The sequence below is a fragment of the Tetrao urogallus genome, assembly GCF_951394365.1.
Source record: "Tetrao urogallus genome assembly, chromosome: 5".
Classification (NCBI taxonomy): domain Eukaryota; kingdom Metazoa; phylum Chordata; class Aves; order Galliformes; family Phasianidae; genus Tetrao; species Tetrao urogallus.
In genome coordinates, this window is record NC_136818.1 from 32,478,942 (window position 1) to 32,505,032 (window position 26,091).

At 40.4% G+C, this 26,091-nt stretch overlaps 1 protein-coding gene across 3 annotated transcripts; it reads left to right on the forward strand.

Moving 5' to 3' along the window:
• Window positions 1–12,221: 12,221 nt before the first annotated feature.
• Window positions 12,222–23,935, forward strand: ANXA11 (annexin A11; the record flags this gene model as incomplete). 3 transcript variants are annotated; one of them, XM_079535514.1, is made up of 14 exons in its annotated part: window positions 12,222–12,280; window positions 12,505–12,610; window positions 13,666–13,989; window positions 14,385–14,472; window positions 14,895–14,989; window positions 16,163–16,276; window positions 17,053–17,143; window positions 17,234–17,313; window positions 17,421–17,477; window positions 18,318–18,411; window positions 19,064–19,159; window positions 21,497–21,555; window positions 22,068–22,190; window positions 23,876–23,935. In XM_079535514.1, 14 exons carry the CDS (start codon window positions 12,222–12,224, stop codon window positions 23,933–23,935), a joined length of 1,446 nt encoding a protein of 481 aa, XP_079391640.1. The 3 variants fall into 3 exon arrangements, with proteins under 3 accessions (XP_079391640.1, XP_079391639.1, XP_079391641.1); XM_079535513.1 differs by having other exon boundaries at window positions 12,222–12,276; window positions 12,498–12,610; XM_079535515.1 differs by having other exon boundaries at window positions 12,222–12,276; window positions 12,498–12,610; window positions 13,666–13,983.
• Window positions 23,936–26,091: the final 2,156 nt, after the last annotated feature.

Sequence of the window (26,091 nt, forward strand, 5' to 3'; positions counted from 1 at the left end):
TATTCAATTACATTTAGAAATGCTTAATTATACCAGCAAATATCTTTGTTTTCCCATACTGGGAGCTTAAGCTGTGCAGGTGTAGGTGGGGTGTGCATGCAGGGGTGGCGTGAACTCCTCCAGTTATCCAACTCTATTACTTGGAGCTACTCTGAATTAAATGTTCATTGGAGTTCTGACTTGAATTTTGCAGAAGATGCAGTCCTAAGTAGAACATATAAACAAGAGGCATAAAAAGCAGTAATGGGAGGTTACTGAGCAGCTATCAGGAGAAAAATCTCAACTGCAGATGGCTGAACTACTGATCGCTCTGGAAGTGCATTGCAAGGTATCAGCCCAGCTAAGCAAGCCAGGTTATGTGTACCAAGCAGTAAAACACAGCTGTCTAATTGTAATGCTTTACAAGTTTAATGACATGTATATTAATCTGTTATTCCTTGGGGAATCTAGTTTTTTCAAGACTTCATTCTGCTTCCTGTGAAAGCTAATACTTAATGTATAAATGCACATGTAGAACTCCCTAACTTGCATTGCCTGGATGCAGAATTACCTTTTATCATAATGAATTAGGGTAGAATTAATTTAGGAATAAGGTGATAGTCCCAGAGATCAAAGCTCAGGGCATGATTATTTTAGGGAAAAGAAAAATATGCACAAGAAAATAGTTTCAGCAACAATTCTGCATGCTGAAGACCTACATGGATCTATGGTAGACACCCTTTGGTAACTTGGAGTCCATACATTCCCTTGCAAATTCTGGTTCAGTTTTTGGATGGCTATGATGTTGAATTCCTCATCTTATATCAAGTCATGCTACATACTGAATCACCTGTATTTCAGACCAGGGTCTCTAATAAGTCATTAAACATTGCTGATGTTAATATGTTGAGAAAATGAAGATAGACTGGAAATGATTTTATCTGAGCTTGGCTCCAAGAAATTGATTTTTAAGCAGTAATTTTTTTTTTCAGGAGTATAACAGACTAGAGATAACAGTGCCTCTTAAACATTATCAAACCTAAGGTGCTAATGCCCAAAAAGCACTTGCAGGAGACTGAGCAGGAGAAAAGGAATAAATGTGTGTGATGTTGTTTTGTGGACTTGAGGTTCATATGAAGGCCCAGCTGTAAGGGAGGGAAATATTAAATAAAGAGTAACAGGCTGCATGCTTTAGCAACTGTGCGTTGAAAAGGTAAGTTTAAAACCAAGGAATGCCTAGGAGAATGAAGAATAAAAATGCTTATTCCTTGGTTCAGATGCATATGTTTCTCTTGGCTAAAAAACAGTGAAAGTATTTGAGAGACTGTCTTTCCAGAATCTCCATTAACTAAGAGAACCTTGAAGAAGCTCTGAACATCTGTGAAATACCTCTCTTAAGGAAGAGATCTAAAATAATACTTTAGGTCTAAAATGGGTGTAGGTTAAACATATATACATTTTCCAAGGACTTGATCTTCAACAAGCTCACAGAGGAAGCCAGTGGGGCAACCTGGATCTCTCAAGTTCCAAGCTGGCACTCCCCCAAATAATATCATAGGCTGGCTGGTTCTAAGTTCCTATGCTGCCTGACACAGACAATTTCAAAACAACAACAAACACAGAAAAACTTGCGGAGATCTTATGTTGTGGTTTCTGCTTGCTTTTAGTTTGTAAACTCTTGTATCTAACATTAGTATTTTCACCAATGGATTATTTTGGTGATGGAAATACAGTGCTGAGAAATGGAAATAGGAAGGAAGAAGACAGCATCTGTTGGAACCAAGGGTGAGGATGCTGTACAGCTGTTAACATAGTAGTTTCCATCACTCCATCCTGATTTGTGAGCTGGTATGGCACAAATCCACTTGGGAAAATATGAGGTTGGAATTCAAATTTGTTAGAAGCAGTTGGGAAATGCAGTGTTTGCAGGAAATGCTGCTGTGATTTTCGTGGGTTCTCCTTCAATGACTTCGCAATTTTAACTGCTACCTATTCAATATCATAACAGTGTCATAATGAAGTATGACTGCACTTGAGATAATATGAAAAAATCTCACCTACCCTGATACCAAGGATTGTAGGCCCCATTTCCTGCTGTCTTACACTGGTTGTGACGCTGTTAGCCATAGACATCTTGTTTGAAATCCTAATACAGAGTGCTAATATGAGCAAAGGTAAGACTGTTCAAGTGGTGCGTGGTATATGAGAGCTCTATCTTATCTAAATACTAGTTTAGATATGGAAGTTTAGGTTTCCTGAGATGACTGAAGTCCAGACTTAAAAGTTCTGTATGAGCACGTATGCTATCTGGCATGTTTCTGCATACTTTTTTAGTTGCAAGCTCTTGGATAAAACTGCTGCAGTTATGTTCTGCTTCAGATAAACAGTCAGTCAAACGATGAAGAAATAATTATTTCACTGGTAAGTTTCCTTAATGTGCTTGTGATACAAAAAAGAGAAGTCAGAAACGTAGAGACTCCTGGTCGGAATTCATGGCACAACTTTGTCAATCGTTTGAGCCAATCGCCTATGAAGGGCGAAGTAGAATTTAAAGGAAGAAACAGTGGGCTGAGGAATTACAGAGTAAGTTACTGGAGCTAGACCTTCATGCTTGTGTGGAATACAAGAGAATGACGTATTAGAATTTTATGCCCTTTACAAATTCACAAATGGCTTCCAATATACTAGGTAGCTCTGATGTGTGTTGTGTAAGTATAACTATCCGGTTTTACAAAGTGTTCCTTTAAAGATGGTGTTATGCAACTTAGTTTTTTATTGATATAATGTGCACTATGGTATCTTTTCTTTTTTGTTGACAGGTACATTTGCTGCCCATTAAAGCTTTGGCAGGAAGAAGAACGTGCTGCAGCCAAAGTTCCCAAAGAGCCTGAACTGAGGCTATCATTGCTGTGGAAAAGTTTCCAGAAATGAAATGTTAAGCAAATGCCTCATTCCCTGTCTGAAAATGGCAGCTAGGGAGGTTTCCACACAATGGTTTCCTTGTCAGAAAAAATATTCCATACGCTGCTGTAGCTAGCTCAGTTTTCTGTTTATGAATGTAGCATCAAAGATGTAGAGCCACAGAAGCAGGATAAATAGAGGGATTCATAGAAGCGAGCCTTAACCTGAACTGTACTTAAAATCCATGGAATACTGCAATCAATTTTAACACAAGCACAACCAGTTCCAGAATAAATACAGGACTGGTTGCAATAGTACAAGTTGTCTTATATATCCCTCCTAGCCTAGGCATGATGCTCAGAGAGCTTTTTGACAACAAAATAAAAGGACTGAAACCGTAGAAATGATTTTTCCAAATTCCTCTTGAAGGAATGACCCTGTGTAGATGTCCTTGTGTCCTCATCTGTTGGGAGTTAGCTACTCCTTGTAATGCATTTCAGTCAAAATGACTTGTTAACAAAACTCATGTTAAAGCTAACCTGTCCCCTTTTGGGTAGGGAGGCGAGGCACGAGAGCTCAGTTTTGACTGCCATTCTAGTTGATAGACTGAAGAAATGGAGCTATCAAAGAAAAACTCAGGTGATTTCTCAGGTCTTCTGATCAGCCTGCTTTCCTTCCTTGGCCAGTTCTACAGCCTAAGAGAGATGGAAATGCTTTGACTGCAGTTCCCATCCACAAAACCAGGACACAGGCTTTAAGAAGATTGAACACGTCCATCAAGAGGAGTTGTAAAATCAAATGGATGTGCATCTGAGGGAATCCAGGCTTGAAAAGGAGGTTCCAAGACCCTGTGCATAAAAATCTGAGATGCAAAAAAGTTTATGCCCTGCTGAAGTTGTATAACACTGTGATTCAGTGGAAAATGTTATCTTGATGAGTATCTTGGAAAAAAAAAAAACTGCTACATGCTAGGCCTTCTATTTTTTTTCTTTTTACTTTGTTTTGTCTCTCTAAATGCTTCCATGTGAGTGATTCAGTCATCTTTAAAGAATGCATGTAGGAGAAAACCAAAAACACTTGTATTGAAGGGTTTATCTGGTACTGCTTGTACTAGTAAAGGTCAATGTGAGAATCTCTCATCTCAAAACCTCTCATAGAATTTTACCGAAGGAAGTGTATGTTATATACAAGGCAGTCTTTTTTTTTTCCCCTCCCACCTTTCCTGGAAGTGTTTGGTGGCATTTTCATACAGATGGGAAATGCTGTGCTTTGGGTGGGGCTGTTTTGTAGATGTTCTCTGGCAAAAAGCACAGCAGTCTAACCCCACCATGAAGTGGAAGTTGTCATGCTGCCATTGGAGACTGGCTAGGAAGAAGCAGTATGCATGATAGGGTAGCGTAGTTAGCTTGTAGTTGGGCATGATTAACTTGAAGGTCTTTCCCAACCTGAGCAATTCTACAGTTCCGTTCTGTGATGCTTTCCAAAGCAGGTGAAGGGCTGGTAATAGGATGGGAATTTAGAAGGTTTAAAAGCTGGCCTGTAAAGTCTGTGGTGTTTCCAATTTTGAGTCAGTGTACGGGTGAAGAGTATATTTGAGTAACTAGTCAAATTTCTGATTGTGTAACTGTCTTTCACCATTTTCTAAGGCAAGTGAATGTTGACAGGCTTTAGAGTGCAGCGGGTGAGCCTGTTACAGCGTGCTGTGAGTGCTGAGATAGGCGTGTTTACTGTCAGAAATGCCTGAGCAACTCCTCTCCGAAGCAGCCAGCTTCTCCTTGTGCCCCGGACGAGGGGAGATCGGCTTCCTCCGCTGGGTCTGGCAGCCTCTCGGTCACACGGCCCGCCGGGAGGGGACGTGCGTGCTGTGTGACGGGTGGAGCCGGGCGGTTTCTATGAAGCAGACTTTCCACTGGAAGCAGCTTTTCGTTACGCCTATTTGCTGGATCTCACGACCTTGTTCTCGAGTCAGAAGCTGCCGGGGTTCCCCAGTGAACGTTTCACGTCATAAACGCCGCGTGCTAGCCCTCCTGAAATGAAGGCTGGAAGACGTGCTGGCAGCTCTGTAGCTGTACCCCCGCAAACCCCACGCTGGGCGGTCAGAGCGGCGCGCCGCAAGAATGGCCGCGGCTCGGAACCGAAGGAGCCCCGCCCGGCCTCGGCTGCGGGGTGGGCGGGCGGAGCTGTCACGGTGCCGCCTCCCGCCGTGCTCTGTCACCGCCTCGCAGAGCGACCGAGCGGCAGCGGAACGCGGTAGGAGCGGCCGGGGGCGGCGGGGGGGGAGCGTCCGTGTGAGACGGGGTCGGGGGGTGGCGGTGCGCACGGGGCGCTGAGCGCCGGCCGCTGCCTGGCTGCTGGTTTCGTTCTCACAGTCGCGCTTGTGTGCTTTACGTGTCCCCTCGGTGCGTATTGAGCTTCTGGTTTTGTTGTGCGTGGTGAGGAGGAAACTAAGGTGGCACTTGTGAGAACTGTTGTTATGTGCTTTATTTTACTACTTTTTTTTTTTTTTTTTTTAAGCCAGCTTCCCGCAGGCTGCTTGCAACGCACTTCCCTTTTTCTGGCCCTGTGTGTTCTTAGTGTTAGAACGGAAGCTGTTAAACTCCTGTTACCACTTAATCGTCTGTGAGACAGAGCAGAAGCGTATCTCTGCTCGAAAAGAAGATATTGGATAGTGCTGTATTGCCAGTATAGTCAACTTGATGCCTAAAATATATATATATATATATATACTTATATATATTAGACTGTAATATTAGGAAGCTCAAAATACGTACTATGCTCTGTAAGATAAAGACAAGTTGAGGAGCTGCTCTGCTTCAAAGCCTACAACTGATGGTGCTTACTAGACCTTTAGCACAAGGTGTAGCGTCCAGAGGGTCTGTGCAGTAACACTGCATTGATCAGAGCTGGTGCTGTGTGATAAGGATAAGGAAGTAAGGTGGAAGTGGATGCTTTAGTGATGGTGACAGGAATAGCAGGGCTTTGAATAAATTGATACTTTCACTTGTATTTTGCCAAGGGTCTGTGCAGTCACCCATAGAAATGTGTGTGAAATGTGTATGACAGCTTCAAATCGTAGTTAAAGGTTTACCTTGAGTGAAGTATGCAGCTAGGTACCAGGATCAATGATGTTTCTTTGGTGTTTGTTTTTAGTGCTTACAATTATATTGCCTTTGTAATGTAGATTCTTGTTGGATATACAAACTTCGGTTTGTATGGTATGAGCTCATGGAGGGGGTGGGAAGGAGGCTGGTCAGCTGGATGTGGAAACTTTCTTTGGGTTGCTTTTGTAGAAGGCAGCAAAAGAATGTTTTGTAAACATGTGGCCTTCTGGTTTTTTTTTTATGCTAAAGTCAGAGGATCGCTGTTGCTGTGTGGCGAAGCAGAGGTGGTCCCTTTCCTACTGCTATTCATTGGATAGCAGCTTTGTTTGTACAGTCCATTTGAAAGATCCAAATTTAGATGGGGAGAAGGTACAAATTTGATGTCCCCAGGGTGCTCAGAGGCAAGTGGGGGCTGTCAGGATAGGAGTGTTTTGTCCTCACTCTATGCAACACAGATGGTACTGTGTCTGCAGATCCTGTGGAACTTCCCTCAGGCAGTTCCCTGGGTGGTGAGAACGTAATGCAGTTCCTCCTGTGGGTAGTAGATAAGTAAACCAAATATTTTCATTGTACCTGTTCTGTTGTTGCTTGCAGTTTGCTCTAGGTTTTATCAATTAGCTACAAGATCTTGTAGATATAGGAAGGTAGATAAAGGTAGGAATTTGGGACAAATATTGAGTGGGACAGAGTGGAGACATGCTGAGATGGTTTCAAAAGTCACTTCTATGAAGTGCTTGTGCTAAGCAGGCAGTCTGTCCTGCCTGTGCTTATGAGCTGGTTTGTGTGAAGTGTGTGAAGCTGAACCTGTACTGCTCACCTGTCCCAGATGTGAGCCTGGGCCAGTGCTAATCATTGCATCATAGGAACACAATCCTTTCAATCTATTTTCAAAAACAAAAAATCCCTTCTACGTGGCTGCCCATGCTATGGAGCAATGTTTTTGTGCTGTCTAATCATTACCAGCATCTTTTCTAAGAACGAAGATGCAGACAGGACACCTGCCCAGGCATTGCTTCCTGGTCTTTGTGCATTGGCTATTTGAGCAAGCCTTGTTCCTCTATTGCACAGTGAACTCTTTTGAGCGTGCTTGGAAAGTGTTGCCGCTCTGTAGCTCTGTTCAGACTTTGTCTCGGCTTTTGGTGGAACTAGGCTCTGGCCCATGGTGGGGGGGTGGACCTCTACAGACATTTGGGTCCCAGCTTCTGAGAACCTTAAAAATGGCCAACAAAATTAATGCCATGTTAAAAATCCAAATTAGCTTGAGATTCTCACAAGGCCTCAGTTGATGCTAGTTCTTACAGCATTTAAGTATATCTGATATACGATTGTTTGTATATTCAGCCAATACCTGCATGATGAGATGTTCACAGTGATTAAGTTAGTTCTCTAATCCACTTTCATAAAGGCGTTGGCAAATGTAGTGGTTAAAAAAGGATGCTGGAGATCTAACTTAGGTCTGGCAAGTTCCTTGAACTTGGATGCTTAAGTTGCCTGAAGAAGACAGTGCCAATACCCCTTTTTTATTATTACTGGAGAGAGCAACTTTATGCTTGGGAAATGGGTTATGTTACAGGTTACAGGGCACCTGTACTCCATGTAACTCCTTACTGTTTGCCTTGGGCCGTGGTTTGAAAATAGTTTTCTGTTAGCTGGGGTAAATGTATGTTATGAAGCTGTAAGTGCTTAAGTTGGCTGATTCCACACAGACTTAATGACCATGGTCTTGCTTTCTTTAACTTCACTTCTATGGCTGTTGTGAAATACTCACCTTTCTGGTTTATTACACTGAATGGTGAGTTTCCCAGCATTTCTAGACAGCTGTAAGTTTTGAATGCCTAGAAAGTGTAACAGTGGTCACCTTTGAGAAAAACATGATGCGTTTGCCAACTTGTATTTTTCTGCTTTGCCACTGTGGAGTCCTACGGCCAGCAGCGTGGGGCATTGCATGGATACTTGGTATGCAGCACAGGACTCCTGTCTGTGCCGCTGTTAACAAAGGTTCTTGTAGCTCTGATAAGCACCCCTCTCTTTATGGAACTCTGTGTTGTTGTTTGGCTTCGTTTGCAGCCTGGGCAGAGGTACATGTAGGAAGCGTTGGCAGAAGGCAAAATGGAAAACTTCAGTTCCTGTCGCCTTGAAGGCTATGAGCATGGAGCAGCAGGCTGCTGTAGCAGGGTCTGTCCCATGATGAGCAGCTGGATGTTTTTCTGGTAATTTCTATGGTGTACTGAGTGCTGCACTGTCACTTCAGTTGTGTAGGATTCCCCACAGAGGGTGCTTTGTGAAACGGATTATTACTGTTTACCTGTTCTGCTTTTCACAGAGGATGCAGAAATTTGTCTTTTATGGCAGAACTTAAAATAGATTGATATAAATCCTTGAGGCATTAGTCAGCTGAGAACATCATTTGGGCTATTTATAGGCTGGCTGTTCTTGCAACAAGTGATTTTATATGGCAGATGATGACTCTATAATAGAACCTCATTCTTTATTTTGTACATGATTGGACTCACTGCATGGTAAGTCTTGCAGAGAGAGCATTGGAAGGAAGTGCTACAGAATGAAGAACTTGATTTAGGACAGAGAAGGAGGCCAGAATAAAGCTGATGTCCTGAAACTATCATTGCTGTACCTGGACCTCAAGAGTCTGTACAGCTTTGTCATTTTCTTTGGGCTTTGTTGTCTTGAGTATGTTTGTCAGTTATACGCTTCTCATTTTTCTGTTTTTTCCTTTCCTTGAGTTTTGGCTGATGTGAACTCCGCTACATTGACTGTTGTTGGAAGGGGAACAGATGCTGTTAATCTCATTTGTTTTAACAGCTTATGAAGGCTAGTCAAGGAGTCACAGGCAGAAGGCTTTAAAGAGCACCAATTGCAGGGCTCTTTGTTTCACAGGGTGTAGAATGTTATACCTGGTAAAGGAGAGAGCAACTTCTGTGCTGCATTGGGCTAAGTAAGTAAAAAATAAATCTTGCTTAGACTGGTACAGTAGCAGGTAGCTGATGTGATGCTGACTGCGACTTGTCCTTGTCTTGCAAGAGCACAGCTGAGCTGTGATGAAAATCTGCAGCATACTGTAAGGAGACAAATGCTGTTCTGATCTCTGGTGAAATCAGCAGTCTTGGAGCAGGCTCTGCTTTCTGCAGAGAGGAGTTGTGTAATGTATAGCTTTAGGCGGCCTTTTATTACTGCATCCTAGCAATTCACCTGGAAGAGGAGAAGGCCAAGGAGTTAACTTGATTTAGTGTTCCCTGGAAAGCAGTCATGATTAAAAACTTGGAACAGACAAAGGTTGTGATATTTTCATAATTTTTGCCTTCAGATTATTGGAATGTGGTATTGTTGGAGGCTAAATACTGAACAGCAGCCACTAAACAAAGTGCAGGGTTGTCTTTTCAAGCTTTTAGGAGTTACCTCAAGGGTGAGCAGAGGCTGAGGAGAGGACCTTAGCTGTGTCTGTTCTATATTTAATTCAGGGCACTCCCTGTTTCTGTTTGCTTTTTTTTTTTTTTTTCCCCTCTCACGCACTGCTGCTTTTATGGCTGAGCAAACACAGACCTCAGTGTTCCTGTATCCTCCCACACAGTATTTGTATATCAGGGTGGTGGACTCCTGTATCCTCTCCTCTGTGGCCTTTTATTGTCAGCGAGCAAGTGTCCCTCTTACAGCTTTATGAAGATGTACCAGAATAAAAGTTGGGGAGGTGGGCTTGGAAGATGAGAAAGAGATGAGGTTGTGGGAGTGGTTGAGGGATTGAATGTAGAAGGGTAAATATTTGCTGAGTTAGAGAAATGGCCAACAGGGCTTGATGAAGTGGTGATGGTGGAGGTTTCTGAGCATGAGAAGTTGCTGTGTTTGTGAATCTGGTTTGCCTGGAATTGAACCAATGTGGAAGAAATTCCCTGTGAAAAGGCTTGGATGAGTACAAGCATTCAAAAGAAGCAAGTGGAACTTCTTTATATATAGCAACATTTTTTTCAGATTGCTAATGAAGTTTGCCATTAGTCGTCAACCTCAGCTTTAATTGCTGAAAGACTCTTTTCATTATTTATTATTTTTTTTATCAGAAGGGAACATTCCACATAGGATTAAAAGCATGCAAGCAACCCTTCTAGGACAAAAAGCTCCCATTCTTCTCTGCCCTTCACCACATAAAGAAAGCCTTCCTGTGTTTAAGTTTTACCTAGGGCTGTATTGAAAAGCATCTTGTTATCATTATTGTATGTATACATGATGTGTAAAACCAGGCAAGCAATTCCCATGATTACTCATAAAGTGGGTGGGGGGGGGGGGGCGTTCAATGCTGCAGTAATTGGGATGTCCAAGATACAGATATTGTGACTAATAAGTATGCTTTTAGGAATCTGACTTGGCTGTGTGCCTTTTAGTTTTGGGTTGTGGTTTTGTTTTGGTTGCTTGTTTTTGTTTGTTTGTTTGTTTGTTTTTTTAGTGATATGAGTAGTAACTTTTTGCTTATTATTATTTTACTACCATGTCTATGTTTACACTCTTTTTTCTCATTACAGCAAGTTACATCACCTTATAAGCAGTGGAAATGCATTGGACTAGGCATTAAAGTGGAATACCTTTGTTAAGTGTTTAGGATTGTTTGTTTTCTTCTTTGTCTTTCGTGGTGTTTGTGTGCTTCAGAGGTTTGTGTAGTCAGAAAAGAGGCACCTGCCTGCTCTGCTTAGTTCAGGAGCTGCTGGGGGGAAAAGGCAGCAGAATCTCGGCCTGCTATGTCCTTGAATAGGTCAGATTTTATTACACCAAGTAAATTAATAACATAGCAAGGATACAAAGCTTTTTGCTAGCCGTGGCCTGGGGGCACTGGTGCCTGTGGGGCCCTGTGCTGCATCGGCCTACTCCAGATGGATGGACCCATGGTATAAAGCCGTGTTGGAACAGTGCCTTGATAGCTGTAATCTTTGGTAAGCCCACGTGGGGTGAGCTTAGGGAAAGACCCCATGTGGAGCAGGGACAGAGTGAACATGGAGGAGCAGTGGAGACAGCATTAGGGACTGACTGCAGCCCCCATCCCCCTGCACTACTCAGGGGCACAATGTACAAGAGGATGGATAGGAGGAAGGTGGGTTCAAGTAGCTTTTTAGTTTCTTACTGCTCCCTTCCTGCCTTTGTCTCTGCCCATGAGCTTTATTCATCACAATTCCCCCCTCTTCTTTTGAGTGTGAAACCACCATTCATAAGATAGGATTTCAGGATAGCCTTAACTCAGTATCTGTACAAATTTCTGGCAGGGTTTTTCTGGGATGGTGGTAGTTCTGACAACTGCCCCCAAGGAGCAAAAATGTGTGCTTTAATGTCCAGTTTTGTAGCAAACTTAATTCCTGATTATACACTTGTGTGGCATGTACATTTCGATAGCCTGCTATCGAAAGCAGATTTAAGTGATTGTACTCAGTGTGGTGGGAGGTGTTTGAAATACAGATACTTATATCTAGTGGGAAGGAGAAGGAGAAACCTTTTAATTTGATCAAAGGAGGAGGCTAATAAGTATAAAGGAATAGACAAAACAAGTGATGCACAGTGCAGTTACTGACCATGCACTGATTGATGCAGAGCCAGTCACCAAGCAGTGGCACTTCTTAACACTCCACCTCTATTTTGGACAGTAATGGCCTCGTACATTTCTGCATGTTCTGACAGAAGTGCTATCAACTTGTGGAGATCCAGTTACAGTGATCTCCTTTTGGTACGCCCTCTATGACAATGCTGTCAGCATGAAGTGTGTCCTTTCAGCTTCATACTCTTGTGCTTCTGCAGATGTCTCCATCTCAATCTCTTCCTCAATCTCCTCCTCCACGCCTCTCATAAAATTAGTCATTCCAAAGTGCAGCTTGGTTGTCAATTGATGTTTCTACTTTTGATAACAGAACTGTTATGTGTAGGTTGCTAACTTGGTGATGCTTCAGTAATGCAGTAACGTGTTTGTGAGTGATGCATCCTTAACAACATAATAGACAAAATGAGGAGTAAATATTAACTGAAATGAGTAAGATCTGACTGTATAGCTGGTTAAATATCTGAATATATTTACTGGTCCAAAAAAAAAAAAAGTGGGAAGTGCTTTCCCCAAAAAAGCCTCTGCAACTTATCTGGTTTTTATCCAATTTTTATTGACTGGCTACTGCAAACGTAGTGCCTATTAATTTCATGTGGTATAATTAGCAAAGTGCTGCAGAAAATGACTGTATCACATCTGCTTTTCAGGTCTTTGCAATGAGTTACCCAGGCTATCCCCCAGCAGGTGGATATCCACCACCACCACCCCCAGGTAAGTCAGTCGGATGAATTATAATTGTTAAGTGACCAATGGTCCTAACAAGTGGAAAGGTGGAATAAATGAAGCATGAGTCTGTAGGGCTTTCTGGGCATGGAGGCTTTCTGTGGTTTCTTGCTAAATTCAGATGGGAGTTGATGTTGTTTTATCTAGGCTGATAAAGAGGCTTTAAAAGATGCAGTGTCTTGTTTCAGTACAGCTGTGTTTGATTGCAGGTGGCAGTCCTTGGGGTGGTGCTGCCTATCCACCTTCAAATCCACCTCCTATTGGTCTAGAAAATATGGCTGGCTATGCTAATCAGTTCAACCCAGGCTACATGGCTGGAATGGTGAGTCTGCTTGCTTTCTATGTATCTTGACTTCTTTAAGTGCAAAGTTGTGGTTCTGGTACTGTAGACAAATCTACAGCAGGTTTATTTTGTGCCTTTGTCTAACCTTTGTTTAAACGCTGATCATTCAGTATCATCTCTTGAAGTAAATGATTACCACAAAGTATTCCTTGTGTTAGAAAGGCAGGATCTGTCGATAAAGTTTGACTGAAGAGCCTGACTTCAAAAGCCAAGGACATAAAACTTGACTTTGCCATGCAGAGGAGCAGGGGCACATGTGATTAATACTGACTGTCCATTGTTAATACATTCATATTGGCAAACACAGCTCAGGTTTAGCTTATTACCTGCTTTTTTCCCAGTTGAAAAAGGAGCAAGGTTCTGTAATTGAGGCAAGTGATTCATCTATGAAGAAAGCATAGGATCAGCTCTGCTAATATTTAACAACTGGCAGTAAAACCCTTTACACTGACTGAAGAAATGCAGACATCTTCTGTGACTTTTTTTTTTGCTTTGGGTGTAAATGATTTGTATTTCTAACTATTTAGGCTCCAGAAATGTGCTATAAAACACAGCATGCTAAGAAGTTTGCATCATCAATAACTTAGGTAGCAATTAAATGAGTTCAGCTGTCAGAATGAGCAACAAAATTACCTACAGTGCTCATAGCAATATCCTCAGCGATTGGTTTCTGGGAACATTGCAGTCATCAAATGTCAATTCTTCTGGTCTTTTTTATAAGGGAAAGATGTTAATTAACTCCACAAACAATATCAACATGGCAATTTATGCAGATGTCTTTCCTAATGCAGTCTTAACTCTTGCTGCTTTAAACTACTAATGCATGCATTTCTTCTGTTAAACACCCAGGGTTTGCTTGCAGTAAATACTTCCATGTGAATAATGCCGTAGTCATGTTGACATGGCCATGCAGAGAAGAAATGGCTTTGTGTTTCTGGGGAGGGCGTGGGGAGGTGAACACATTGTGTTAATAATGCTATTGAAATTGAGCTAATTGTACACTTTCTTTCTTCATTTGTTGGCTGTCATTGCAGGCATCCAATATGGCAGGGACGTTTGGAGGGTCAAATGTACCACAAGGCATATATCCTTCAGTACCTGGGGGTTATCCACCAGTACCTCCAGGTGGCTTTGGACAGCCTCCATCAGGACAGCAGCCCTCTTATGGGGGGTATCCTCCACCTGGAGGAAACGTACCAGGCCAGCCCACACTGCCTCCTGATCAGCAGCCTATGGGATTACCTGGACAACCACCAGCACCTTACCCAGGGCAGCAACCCATGCCAAGTTATCCACCAGTCCCGGCTGTGAATCCATCTTATCCAGGTCCTACAGGGCCTGCAGTCTCTCCTGGAGCAGTAAGAGCATTCAGTGCTTTGGTTTTGAAATGTGACCGCATGTGTTTTTCTACATTTTTCTTTGTGTGTCTAAAAATGAAAAGGGAGTCACAAGGAGAATTTTGAACAAAGCAGGAGATAGAAGCAATGTAGGCATCTATGACTTCAAATATATGCTATTATACTGCGTTATCAGAGAAGAAATGTGAGACGTAAATTAAAATTCAATTAATTTTGTTTTTCAAACAAAGTATTTACATTTATATATACAGTTTAATCAAACCTTAATTGACTGTGCATTTTAGCATATTACAGGTATAGAAACAAACGTTTAGGGTTATGTTGTCTGCTTCTTAATGAAAAAGTAGTTTTTTTCCTATTAATACTAATATACAGTTAAACTTTTATAATTTTAGTATGGAAACAGAGGCACAATCACTGATGCATCAGGATTTGACCCTATGAAGGATGCAGAAGTCTTGAGGAAGGCCATGAAGGGATTGGGTGAGCAGTCTGTGGATTTGATATTTAACTCAAGTAGAATTGCAGCTTTGGTTCAGTACTGCCTTACACTGTTGTTAACATGGTTATTGTGTAGGCTGGTTCACACACTCTTGTACTTGGTAATCAGAGGAATTAATGGCAGTGAATGTAGATGAAAACAACATGTTGAATTTGGCATTTGCTAGTTCTTGTGGGGTGTTGTTTTTGGTTGGTTTTCTTTCTGGTTTTTGTTATATTCTCAGTGTATTTTTGATTGGTTTTGACAAGACTTGGGTGTTCTATGGTGATATGCAAGAGGAGATGCAGCAGATGAGTTAGAAGCATGTGTGTTGGGCGTGGCAGAAGTGGAGTCTAATGGAAACCAAAAGCTGAATCCTCATGTGACAGGCATCTCATTCTGTGGTGTTTGTGTGCACTTACAGGAACCGATGAGCAGGCTATTATAGATTGCCTTGGAAGTCGCTCAAACAAGCAGCGACAGCAGATCATGCTTTCCTTCAAGACAGCTTATGGAAAGGTAAATACATCACGAGAGAAGAAGAATAAGGGCCTAGGTAGAAGGGACCTTAGAGATCATGCAGTTCCAACCCTTGACTCCGTGCGGCAGGCAGGGTTGTCAGCCACTAAATCAGGCACTAGACCAGGTTGCCCAGACCCCCATCCAGTCTGGTGTTGGATGTCTCCAAGGATGGGGGATCCACAATCTCTGTGGGCAGCATGTTCCAGAGCCTCACCAGTCTCTCAGTGAAAAATTGCTTCTTCACATCTAATCTAAATCTTTTTATTTAATTAAAACCATTTCTTTGTCCTATCACTATGAGTCAGTCTTCCTTCCTTTTATAAGCTCCCTTCAAGTACTAGAAGACAACAAGGGGTTCTACCTGGAGCTTTCTGTTCTCCAGGTTGAACAGACCCAGCTCCCTCTGCCATACTTTACTGGAGGAGTACTCCATCCGTCTAAATATCTTCATGGCCCATATCTGGACCTATGCAACACCTGCATGTCTTTCTTGTACTGGGGGCCCCAGGGCTGGACACACTACTCCAGATGGGGCCTCACAAGGGCAGAGCAGAGGGGGACAATCACCTCCCTCTCCTTGCTGGCCACTCTTCTTTTGGTGCAGCTCAGAATACCTGTGGCGTTCCAGGCTGCAAGCACGCATTACAGGCTTGTGTCCAGCTTTTTGTCCATCAGGATTCCCAAGTCTTTCTCTACAGGGCTGCTCTCAATGAATTCTTCTCCCAGTCTGTGGACATCTTGCACTTGGTCTTGTTGAACTTGATTATGTTAAGCAAGTCAAGGCCCCTTTGGATGACATCCCTTCCCTCTGTTGTATCAGCTGCATGAATTAATTGAAAATCAGGAGACTTAGTGTTGGGAAAGAAGATGAGAGGTTGCTTAAGGGGAAGGTGATTCATAAGTCTGTAGCCTTCTTATCTACTCTTGATTTCAGTGCAGTATTTCTGATGAGTTACATAGAGCAGTTTGTCTCTTAGGTACTTCAGCCCTTCAGTACAATCTATTTAATTTGACCTTAATTATATAATATGTATGTTAGTTTTTGCTGTTTAATGTTGTTAAGTAGAGGAACTTTACTTTGGTGATACATTACTGATGCTTGCACATAAGGAATTTTAATTGAAGTCCAGAATTTGTTTATATTCATCACCTATTTTTAATTCTCTTTAGGATTTGATCAAGGATCTCAAATCTGAACTATCAGGTAACTTTGAGAAGACAATCTTAGCAATGATGAAGACACCCATCATGTTTGATGCTTATGAAATCAAGGAAGCTGTAAAGGTATGTGTAGGATAAACAGCTTCATATTTGGGAATATTTGAGGGAATAAATTGAGGGGAATATTTGAGCTGATCAAATTTGTGGCAGTAATTTTAAAGCTCTGTATTCAGGTATACTCTCCATTCAGATATTCATTCCACTCCTCACTCCGTTTCTTGGAGGTTTATGATAGTAAAACTGAGAGTTCTTATTAACTGTTAAATAACTAATGAAAAGAGCATTTAATAGGCTTGCGTTGTAAAAAGATTTATTAATAAATGGAAAAAATGTCAGAGGCACAGTTCTGTTGAACTTTGCACTTGATTTATTGCATAGTCTTGAGTAAGCCACTGTGGCTTACTCTGTGCCACTCTTCTCAGTCAGTGTGGAGCTGACAGCACTTCTCAGGTCAGAATTTCCAGTGACTTTATGCTCAGCACTCAAAAATAGTTCTAAAACCTAATTTAATTAAGATTTGGAGCAGGATGTACCTTTTGGTTTTGTGTACATTTCTCCACCTGTAAAGTGTACTCTTAGCCAATGGTGACCATTCTGTGTCTTGGAAATGTGTTGCATGCAAAATTCAAACTACAAGCTTTCGGTTTTTCTGTGTCAGTGTACCACTCTGAATTGTATTTATTATCTCTGTATGTGTATTCTTCCTTAATTCTTTTTTACATTATTTCCATATGAGCTGGTAGAAAAGTGTTTTCTCTTACAGTTTGCTGTTGTGAGGTTTTTTTTGCTTTGTGGTTTTTTTTTGTTGTTTTTTTTTTTTTTTTTTTTTTTTTTTTTAGGGCATTGGCACAGATGAAAATTGTCTCATTGAAATCTTAGCTTCCCGCAGTAATGAGCATATTCAGGAACTCAACAGGGTCTATAAAGCAGGTTAGATTTTTACTTTTTTTTCATTGACTGACATTAATTTGGAAAATGAGCAGAGGTGTATGACTACTCATCGTTGTGTCTCCCTTACAGAATTTAAGAAAACACTGGAGGATGCAATAAGAAGTGACACATCTGGACACTTTCAGAGGCTTTTAATTTCACTTGCTCAGGTACTTCCATGCAGTGTGTAATGTCTGTTGTTGTTTGTTTGTTTGTTTGTTTGTTTGTTTTAAAAAAAGCCCACTAGCAAAACTTCTGTATCTTCAAATTCTTCCAGGGAAACAGAGATGAAAGTACAAATGTTGACATGTCTCTTGTCCAAAAAGATGTACAGGTCAGTAAGAAATCTTCATTATTTGTAAGTATGGCCAGTTCAGTATACTGACATATGGTCTCTTTGACTTAGTTTTGGATATGCTGTGACTTTTTCTGTAGTAGTGAAACTACAGTTTCACTAGTGAAACTAGTAGTGAGTACTACTACTGTAGTAGTTCCACCCACTACAGTAGGTGGAAGGGTTATGAAGGTATGTAAAAGCATTAGAGCCTTGTGGCTCCATTTCAGAGAGGAGGCTCTAGGGAATGAAGCCCCACTTCCTGTTTGATTGGTTGGATTTGCTTTGCTTTTTAAATCTCTTGCTTTTCCAAGGTTGGTGTGTCATTCCGTTGTGCTGCTGCTAGTCATTTCAGGAGCTCTGTCTTTTTGCATCAAGTAGGGCAGTTGAACCTAATAACTTCTGCACCTGTTACTTTTTGTGTGTTCTGTTTCACCACACAGCAAACAAAGCCATGGATCATTTCAGGAATATACTGTCACACAAATAGTGATGCAGTTAGCTTTCAACATGGTTTGCTGTAAGAGATACAAGTGTCTCAAAACATGCCTAGAGGTACAGAAATAAAGGTGAACTCAGGGACTCCTAGGAAGAGTAATTTTCAGCTACTTTTAAAATGGTTTTTTTTTTTTTTTCCTTGGGTAATTCAGAGCTCATATGTTTTAAACAACAGTTTTGGGATTAGTTACTATTTATTGCCTGATCCTGTTTTCCAGTGGTTCTTAAACCAAGAAATTTTTTGTAAAGGAAGAGAGGCTGTAAGGAAAGCGATTTGTAACTCATTTTATCATCCTGGTGGCTTTTCTGATTGATAATGTGTGCGTTCTCTTCTGAGTTTAGGAGCTATATGCAGCTGGTGAGAATCGTCTAGGAACTGATGAATCCAAATTCAATGCCATTCTGTGTGCGAGAAGCAGGGCCCACCTCAGAGCAGGTAATGGTACCCGGACCTCTACATAAGCATTACATTGATTCTGTTGTTTGTAATGATAGAAATGTGCAACACTGCCCTCTGCCTGTGTTTTGTCATCAGTAAAATGGGAGTAAAGATAACTCAGGGGAAAGCGAGGTGAACTCTGTTGAGAAAAGGGTATGCAGGAGCTGTGCATTATGATCATCTCTCTTAAATGTCAGAGCTGGTAGAGGTCATATTTGTTCAAATTCTACTCTGATAAGAGGATTGGGAAATTAGAATTAGTTCGATTTTTGCATCCTTTTGTGTATGCAAGACACTTGGCAGTCCTTCTTCCCCTTTGTCTTGCTGGTGTGTTAGCTTAATCTGGAGTGGTGAGGGCAGCTGAGTGTTTTCTCAGTTTTACTGATACACAAAGCTTTCCCAAGAGAAATTCAACTCTTCCCCTTACAGGGATATCTTGCTATAGCCCTTCAAAAATAAGCACAAGCTAGGAGGAGCACAGTGACGTTTAAATGGAACAAAATGTTTAAAATGATCTTCGAGATTTCAGAACTTCTATGAGCGTGCTGAAGTACCAAGTTGAGAATTGCTTTCACAGTAAAGCAATACACTGTACACCAGTGCCATCTCTTTGTGAGACTGATTCCTGGAACCTTTCTTCTCTTGACAGTTTTCAGTGAGTACCAGAGGATGTGTAACCGGGACATAGAAAAAAGCATCTGTCGTGAAATGTCTGGAGACCTGGAAAAAGGCATGCTGGCAGTAGGTATGTGCCATCTGTGGAAAGCAGGCCTTAATTCTCCTCGATGGCTGATGAGGCTTCTGCTTTGGGCAAGCTGCTTAATTTAAATCTCACGTGCTAAATTTTTAAATGTTAAAATGGGGAGAGAGAATTATTAACTTGACTTCATTTTAAGTGATTAAATGTTCTACCAGCCACTGTGAGAATGGAATATCTGAGACAGCTTTGGAAATAAAGGAAAATGCATTAAAATTATTTACCTCTAACTTGTTTTTATTAGAGAGAAAACTTAAATATGGTTCCTCTGTTTCCTTTGCATCTTTGTTCGTAAGTGTTTCTGGTACTTATGAAGGGCAAAGCTCTACCTCAGATTGCCCCTCTATCCTTTGTAAGGTAGCCAGTCATCGGTTTCCACTAAGGGCTATGACAAGCTCTTGAGACCTTGTGCAGCAGTTCTATTTAGGGTGCTTTATTCTAAACAAAGTCACACAGCTCTTTTTCTTTTGTTTTGTCTCTGTCTCGTAGATGAAGATGCTTCTTTACATTTGCATTTATTTGCTGTGTATTATTTTGTATTTACTGTGTTATCTATTTGTGCTTCTTTAAATTTGCTTTTTTTGTTGTGGTTTTTTTTTTTTTTTTTTTTTTTAGTTATGGTAGTGATAAGGAAAGGGATGTACCTATGAGGAAATGAGAAACAAACAAACTACAGCAACAAAACACAGCTTGTTCTACTCCTATTGAAATAAATAAGGGTATTTATCACTAGGAGTAAGATAAGAGGAAAACATTTGGCTGAACTGCAACAAAGCTGTGCTTTTCTTTCATGGAAGCTTCTAACAGAATCTTGCAAAATAAAGATGATTTTGTAGAGCTTAACTCTTTCACTTCTGTCTTAAGCATATGTGAACTATATAACCATTTATCTTACTTTACTTGACACAGTAGCCCCTTTTTTTTTTTAATGGCATGGGTGTTTTTTAAGACCCAGACTGAGCCTAGCTCTGATGAATTACATTTGCAGACCTTTTCCAGGGTTCTGAATCTATCATATCAATAAGTATTCATGTTAGAAAACCTAACTTGAAGTATTGTTTGTTTGCAGAAGACCAGCTCAGTAACGAAACTTAACTGTCAGAGTTAGTCAGTCAGTCGATCTCATGAACCTGTGCAGTCAAGTAGCAGATCTTTCTTCTGGATGCAGATGGAGAATTGGGACTGTAACTTTCAAATAAGTCAACAACCATTAGAGGATAGACTTTCATTAATATCCACTAAATAACTTCGTTGAATAAGCTTCTGTTTTATTTAGGGGTGTGTGTATGTATATATAGATATATATATACATGTCTATGTGTATCTGGCATCATTTGTTCTTTTAATCTTGTTTTCCAGGGGAAAAAAAGGTTTTCTAATTGAAAATGTTCAATTTTGCTTTTCTTAAAGCTTTCTGGATTGTACAGCTGGTAATTTACAATGTCATCTTCCAACATTTTAGTGTGATTGTGTTGCTTTAACAGCAATCAAGCAACATGCATTTCACTTGTCATTTCTTTGTGAAATGTTGTATGTTTCTGACAACTGTGTGTTAAACTGTGTTCTCTCTCATCTACATTTTCCTGTTCAAGACAAGTACTTTTTTCCTACATAGAATGTGTGTTGCTGTGAAATATGTATTTAGGTTTATCCCTTTTGTTCTGTCTTGCTTTGATACTTCTTGTGCTGTCAAATAGAAGCTGGTTATGGTTTGTTTTGTGTTCATTTTGCCACAGATTGCATGGTTATTTACCCAACATAGGATCAGTGTAAAGATTGTAGTTCTAGTGAGCGATGAACAGATTAATATAAAAATAATTTGAATTGGGTTTTATTCTTTAAGATTTGTAATGAACAATAAAAATGATCACTTGTAAATAAGCACTTCAAGGATTTTTCAAGAATCCTTGTGAACTTAGTGGCTAAAGAAATGGATATCTAGCTGTGAGTCAAGGGTGCAGTTCCTATCATAGGTGGCTTCCTATTGTAGGGCAACTCATCCCAACTTAGAGTAGGTCTTGAGTTTGCCATGCCTTGCAGATGGAAGGCCTGGAATTTTGTAAATCCAGGAAAGGCTGGGAACACTTAACTTGGTTCTTCTTCAAGCCTCCTATCCCCTCACCATAACCTACTTTGCTTTCTTAGGTAACAGTCTGGTTGCTAGAGGTAAAAGGTACAAACTTGTTTCAGTGACAAACTGAAGGGATGGAAACTGCGTTGTATTGTCTGTGTGAAATTAAAACATGGGAATGAGCTTGAAAAAAGATGGTGAGATTTCATTTGGGTAGGAATAAGTAACTTCAGTTATACTGTTTCTTTTTGCAGTTAAATGCCTCAAGAACACACCAGCTTTCTTTGCTGAGAGGCTGAGGAATGCTATGAAGGTAAGTGCCTATGTCAAGGTGCATAAACATAGCATATGTTTTTAAATGATTTTATTGTTCATTGGAGTGAATATTTCAACCACCTTGTACAGATTTAATAGTACTAATTAAAAGATAACTAATGAGCTGGAAGTATGAATTTTTTCCATGAACACAAGACTTAAAATTTAGTACGATGGAAGGCTGGAAAAACCTGCCTTACTTGATCCACTTAGCAAAGTGTATATAACTATGCCACTGATTTCTTGTTTTATTATGGAGACTTCTTTCCTTAATAAAACAGCTTACATGTGTAGGACTTGTTGATAGGGTTTAAGTATGGAGGGTTACCTGAAACGCACTACCAGTACGTTTAATTTATTAATGTATATACTACATTCCTACTAAGCTTAGTGAAAGCAGTGAGGTTTTGCTTGTAAATGCTGGCATTTGGTGAGGTGATGATCTCTTGATTCATGCTGTATCATCCACAATTTCCACACATGATTCATGTATGACATTGTTTATTTCAGGGAGCAGGAACAAAGGACAGAACTCTGATTCGAATCATGGTGTCACGCAGTGAGGTTGACCTTCTGGACATACGTGCAGAATACAAGCGGATGTACGGCAAATCCCTCTATGCAGATATCACTGTAAGTCTTAGAGCGCTAGTTTGCCCAATTCATTTGCCTGAGGATGCCTGTGGGGACTTAGGAAGCTTCATTCACCATGTAATGAAGGTGCCAAATCTGTTAAATTCCTATGCATTCTTCTGGTTTTTCACATGGAAATGCAGCTTAGTGGCGCTCAAAAGGAAACCCAGAAAGACAGTGGGGGATACTTTGTGCACCAGCAAATCTTGGCTATTCTGTCAGCAGCTATATTGTCTTTTTGGCCATAAGTCACCAAGGTTCAACAAGAAGAAGCTTTTTACAAATCAGTAACTCTTAGATGAATATGGCACTTCTCACAATATTACATGAAATTTTACACATCAGGAATAGGAACAGATAATTCCCATTTACTTGGCAGAACTTCATCATTTCACTAAGTGTGGCCATAGGTGTAAACCCTGCCTCTTCTGTAGAGGCAGTAAAAGGAAGTAGAGTTGAAAAAAGTTTTAAAGTAACTCCTTAATTCTTCTGTCATTGTCCGTAAGAGCACAGCAGTTCCTTCAGCACATGAATAAAGTAAAATGCTTTATATTTTGCGGATTGTACTTTGTGTAGGGTTTATTCTGATTCTTGAAGCATCTCTTTGTCACTAGAGATTTTTATCCAGAAAATGGCTTTCAGGGATAATACACTAACTGAAACTGCCTTTTGAAAAGGGTTGACAAACCTCATCAACCAAGTCCAGTTAATGAGCAGCTCCCAGGGAATGCTTTTTAGTCATAAAAGCACCAGGTGACATTTATCTAGCAGAGCTAGCTGAATGGTGATCATATCATCGTGGAATGGCCTGGGTTGAAAAGGACCACAGTGATCATCCGGTTCCAACCCCCTGTTATGTGCAGGGTCGCCAACCAGCAGCCCAGGCTGCCCAGAGCCACATCCAGCCTGGCCTTGAATGCCTCCAGGGATGGGGCATCCACAACCTCCTTGGGCAACCTGTTCCAGAGCCTCACCACCCTCTGTGTGGAAAAACTTCCTCCCAGTATCTCACCTAAACCTGCCCTGTCTCAGTTTAAAGCCATTCCCCCTTGTTCTATCACAATCCACCCTTCCACCCTTGTAAACAGCTATTTCTGCTCCTGTTTGCTGCTGTTCATGAAATCTTTTCCACACTTTTGCATGTACATTCATTGTTTTTGCTGCCATCGAATCAAACAGACACTATTTGACTGAGGTGTGAGATTGATTTCTTAATGCCAGGGCATCACTTTGAACATTCAAATATAACAAAGAGTAAACTTTCCCTTGCTGCTCCTTGGAAAAAAATCCATGCTGAGTCCAGGGAAAAGGAGTTCAGCAATCTGTATTGCTGTTTCTGTAGTTTCTTTCTTTTGTTGGCCGAAAGACAACTTTTCACTGAAGGTTTTTGCTGAACTTTTCCAGAATGTGCAATTGACCCTGTATACCAAATTCAGTTACCTAAAGAAATATATTCCCTTACTGATGTTCTCCATTCCATGAAGGAAAGAGCAGATTTTGCTGTTGCATTGTTGTTTTCAATAAGAAGTGAACACCTGCTTTCTTTCAGCCCTGTCTTCCTTTCCTTTAGTTAGTAGCTTGGCATTTAAGACAACTTTCTTTCTTCCTTTCCCTTCCAACTCCCACGTTCCCCAAAAAAGTAGGATGCAAGCCTTCAACTCTTTTTTTTCTGGGTTTATTTCCAGGGTGATACTTCAGGAGACTACCGGAAAATCCTACTCAAGTTGTGTGGAGGAAATGACTAAAAGGAACATTGGGCTTTCATTTAACAAAAAAACAGAGAGGAGAAAAGAAGAAAATGCAGCTACTATTTTCATGGTTTTGCTTTAAAGCATCTTTTTCCCCAAAAGTAAATATGTTATGAGCTGTCTCTCTTAAAGTGAATTGCTAGATTAAAAAAAAGAAAAAAAACACAGAAATCAAGCTTGTATACCATCTGCTTAGGATTCTTTGTTACCTTCTACAGTCCAAGAATGAGAGTTTATTTTTCAGCTTACTTTAATCATCGGAAATAACATGATTGTTTTATGGAGTGAAAATTGTAGTTGTATGGTTTAAGGCTTTATTTTGTACAAATATCACGTGCCACTTTATTGCTGGTTTTATATCTATTGTAAGCAGAGGTGGTTTCATACTTACACCTCGCATTTTTGTGTCCAACTGAGACTGTTTTAAAGAAGTTTTGTTGAGTTCTGCTTTCTTTACTTGGCTGCATGTTTCTAAGTTGTGTTCCACATTGCTTTTTCATCAGGGCAGCTGTCACAAGGCTATAATAATGTTGATATGAGTAGAAGTTCTTCAGTTAACGTCTTTCAGGTTTTAGATTGTGCCTTAAATATCTAAATATATCTAGGAAAAGATTACAAAATTAAAGCTGCCTATCTTCTAACTCTTAGAAAACTCTGCTTTTTGTTGTTCATGTTGATGTCATCTTTGCTGTTCTCAAAATGAAAATGTAGAAATGTTCAAAAAAAACACCCAAAAAACACCTAAGTTGAAGAAGCATAGAGATAGGTCAGTTAAAAAGGATTGCTTATTAATCAAGTATGTGCACATTTCTCTGTTTGCTGCACACACACCTTTCTGTAAAGGCCACGTAGGTCTTTTTTTTACCTAGAAGTTGTGTTGCTCTGTGTTTGTCATAGAGGAACTCAGATGTTTTGAATGTAAGTTTAAAACCATATCAGATTTGGAAAAAACAGAACAGTATCATTAATTAGTGGGGAAAAATGCTTATGTGGGATAAACAGGTAAATAGATAGGGACTTAAAACATTTATCTTCTTTTAAAGTATATGCTTTTTCTTTTTGAAACCTTACAGTTTCCCCATCTGTACTCCTTTGCATGTTTTAATGATGCTGTTGTCTTAAAGGTATTTCTTTTTCCTCCTCCATGAAATCAGAAGATAGATTTTGGAATTAACTTCAAGTTGTGTTGTCATCACAGCCAGGCAGGCTGAAGAGTGTAAACCTAGTGGAAAAATCTAGCAGGCCGTGCAACCTATCTACAAGTTTTGACATGGATATGGAACAAGGATTCTTACTTCAGTCAGTGACAGCAATGTGACCAAAGCTAGACCACGCCATACGTCTGTTTTTGTCAGACAGTCTAATTATCTCAAGAGGAAATTGCAGCTAAAAGTGTGTCTTCCACAGTTTGCACTCATAGCAAGGACTAAGTTCATTGCCAGGGAAGGAAGGTCTTTTTGAATTATGAGAGGTTTCTTAGCTGTTGTTGGTCCAGCACCCTGTCTGATCTTATTTTCTTACTGAGAATGCTGTACTTGAAATGCACTTTTGATTAAGTATGGCCACTGAAAGATGTAAAATACAGACCTTTGAAATGATATCTAAAAGCCAATAACTTTTTATTGAAAAGCAAAAGAACACAAAATGAAAAGTACTTTCAGGAGTGTACGTCTCTGCTCAAGTTCTGGAAACACCAGGGAGTTTTTTAAATGAACAAATTTGCAACTGTTCATAACAGCCTTCCTGTTACATTCAGCTGTATTCAGTCTCCGCTGTGCTCAGCTGGCATCTGTATAAAGAAGATGTGATGTAGTTATTCTTGGTTATGAGGTCAGGATCAATTTTTCTGGATAAGTATGATTTAAAACTTGATAACTGTTACTTCACAAAGAGGAGAATTCTCTATTTGATTCATCAAAGCACAGAAGGAGGGTGCTAGAGCTCTGCAATTCTTGAACTAGGTGGTAGTCAATGCAACCTAAATTTGAGCAGTACTTACTGTAGTTGTGTTGCAAATAGGCAGTGGTTAACTTGGGATTTCCATTTTCAATTTACTGTAACTCTTCACTGGGATACTTTCTTAAATGATCATTGCAGGGATGTAGGTTAATTAACACCTGTTAACTGCCCCTTACAGAGTTATGGACATCGAT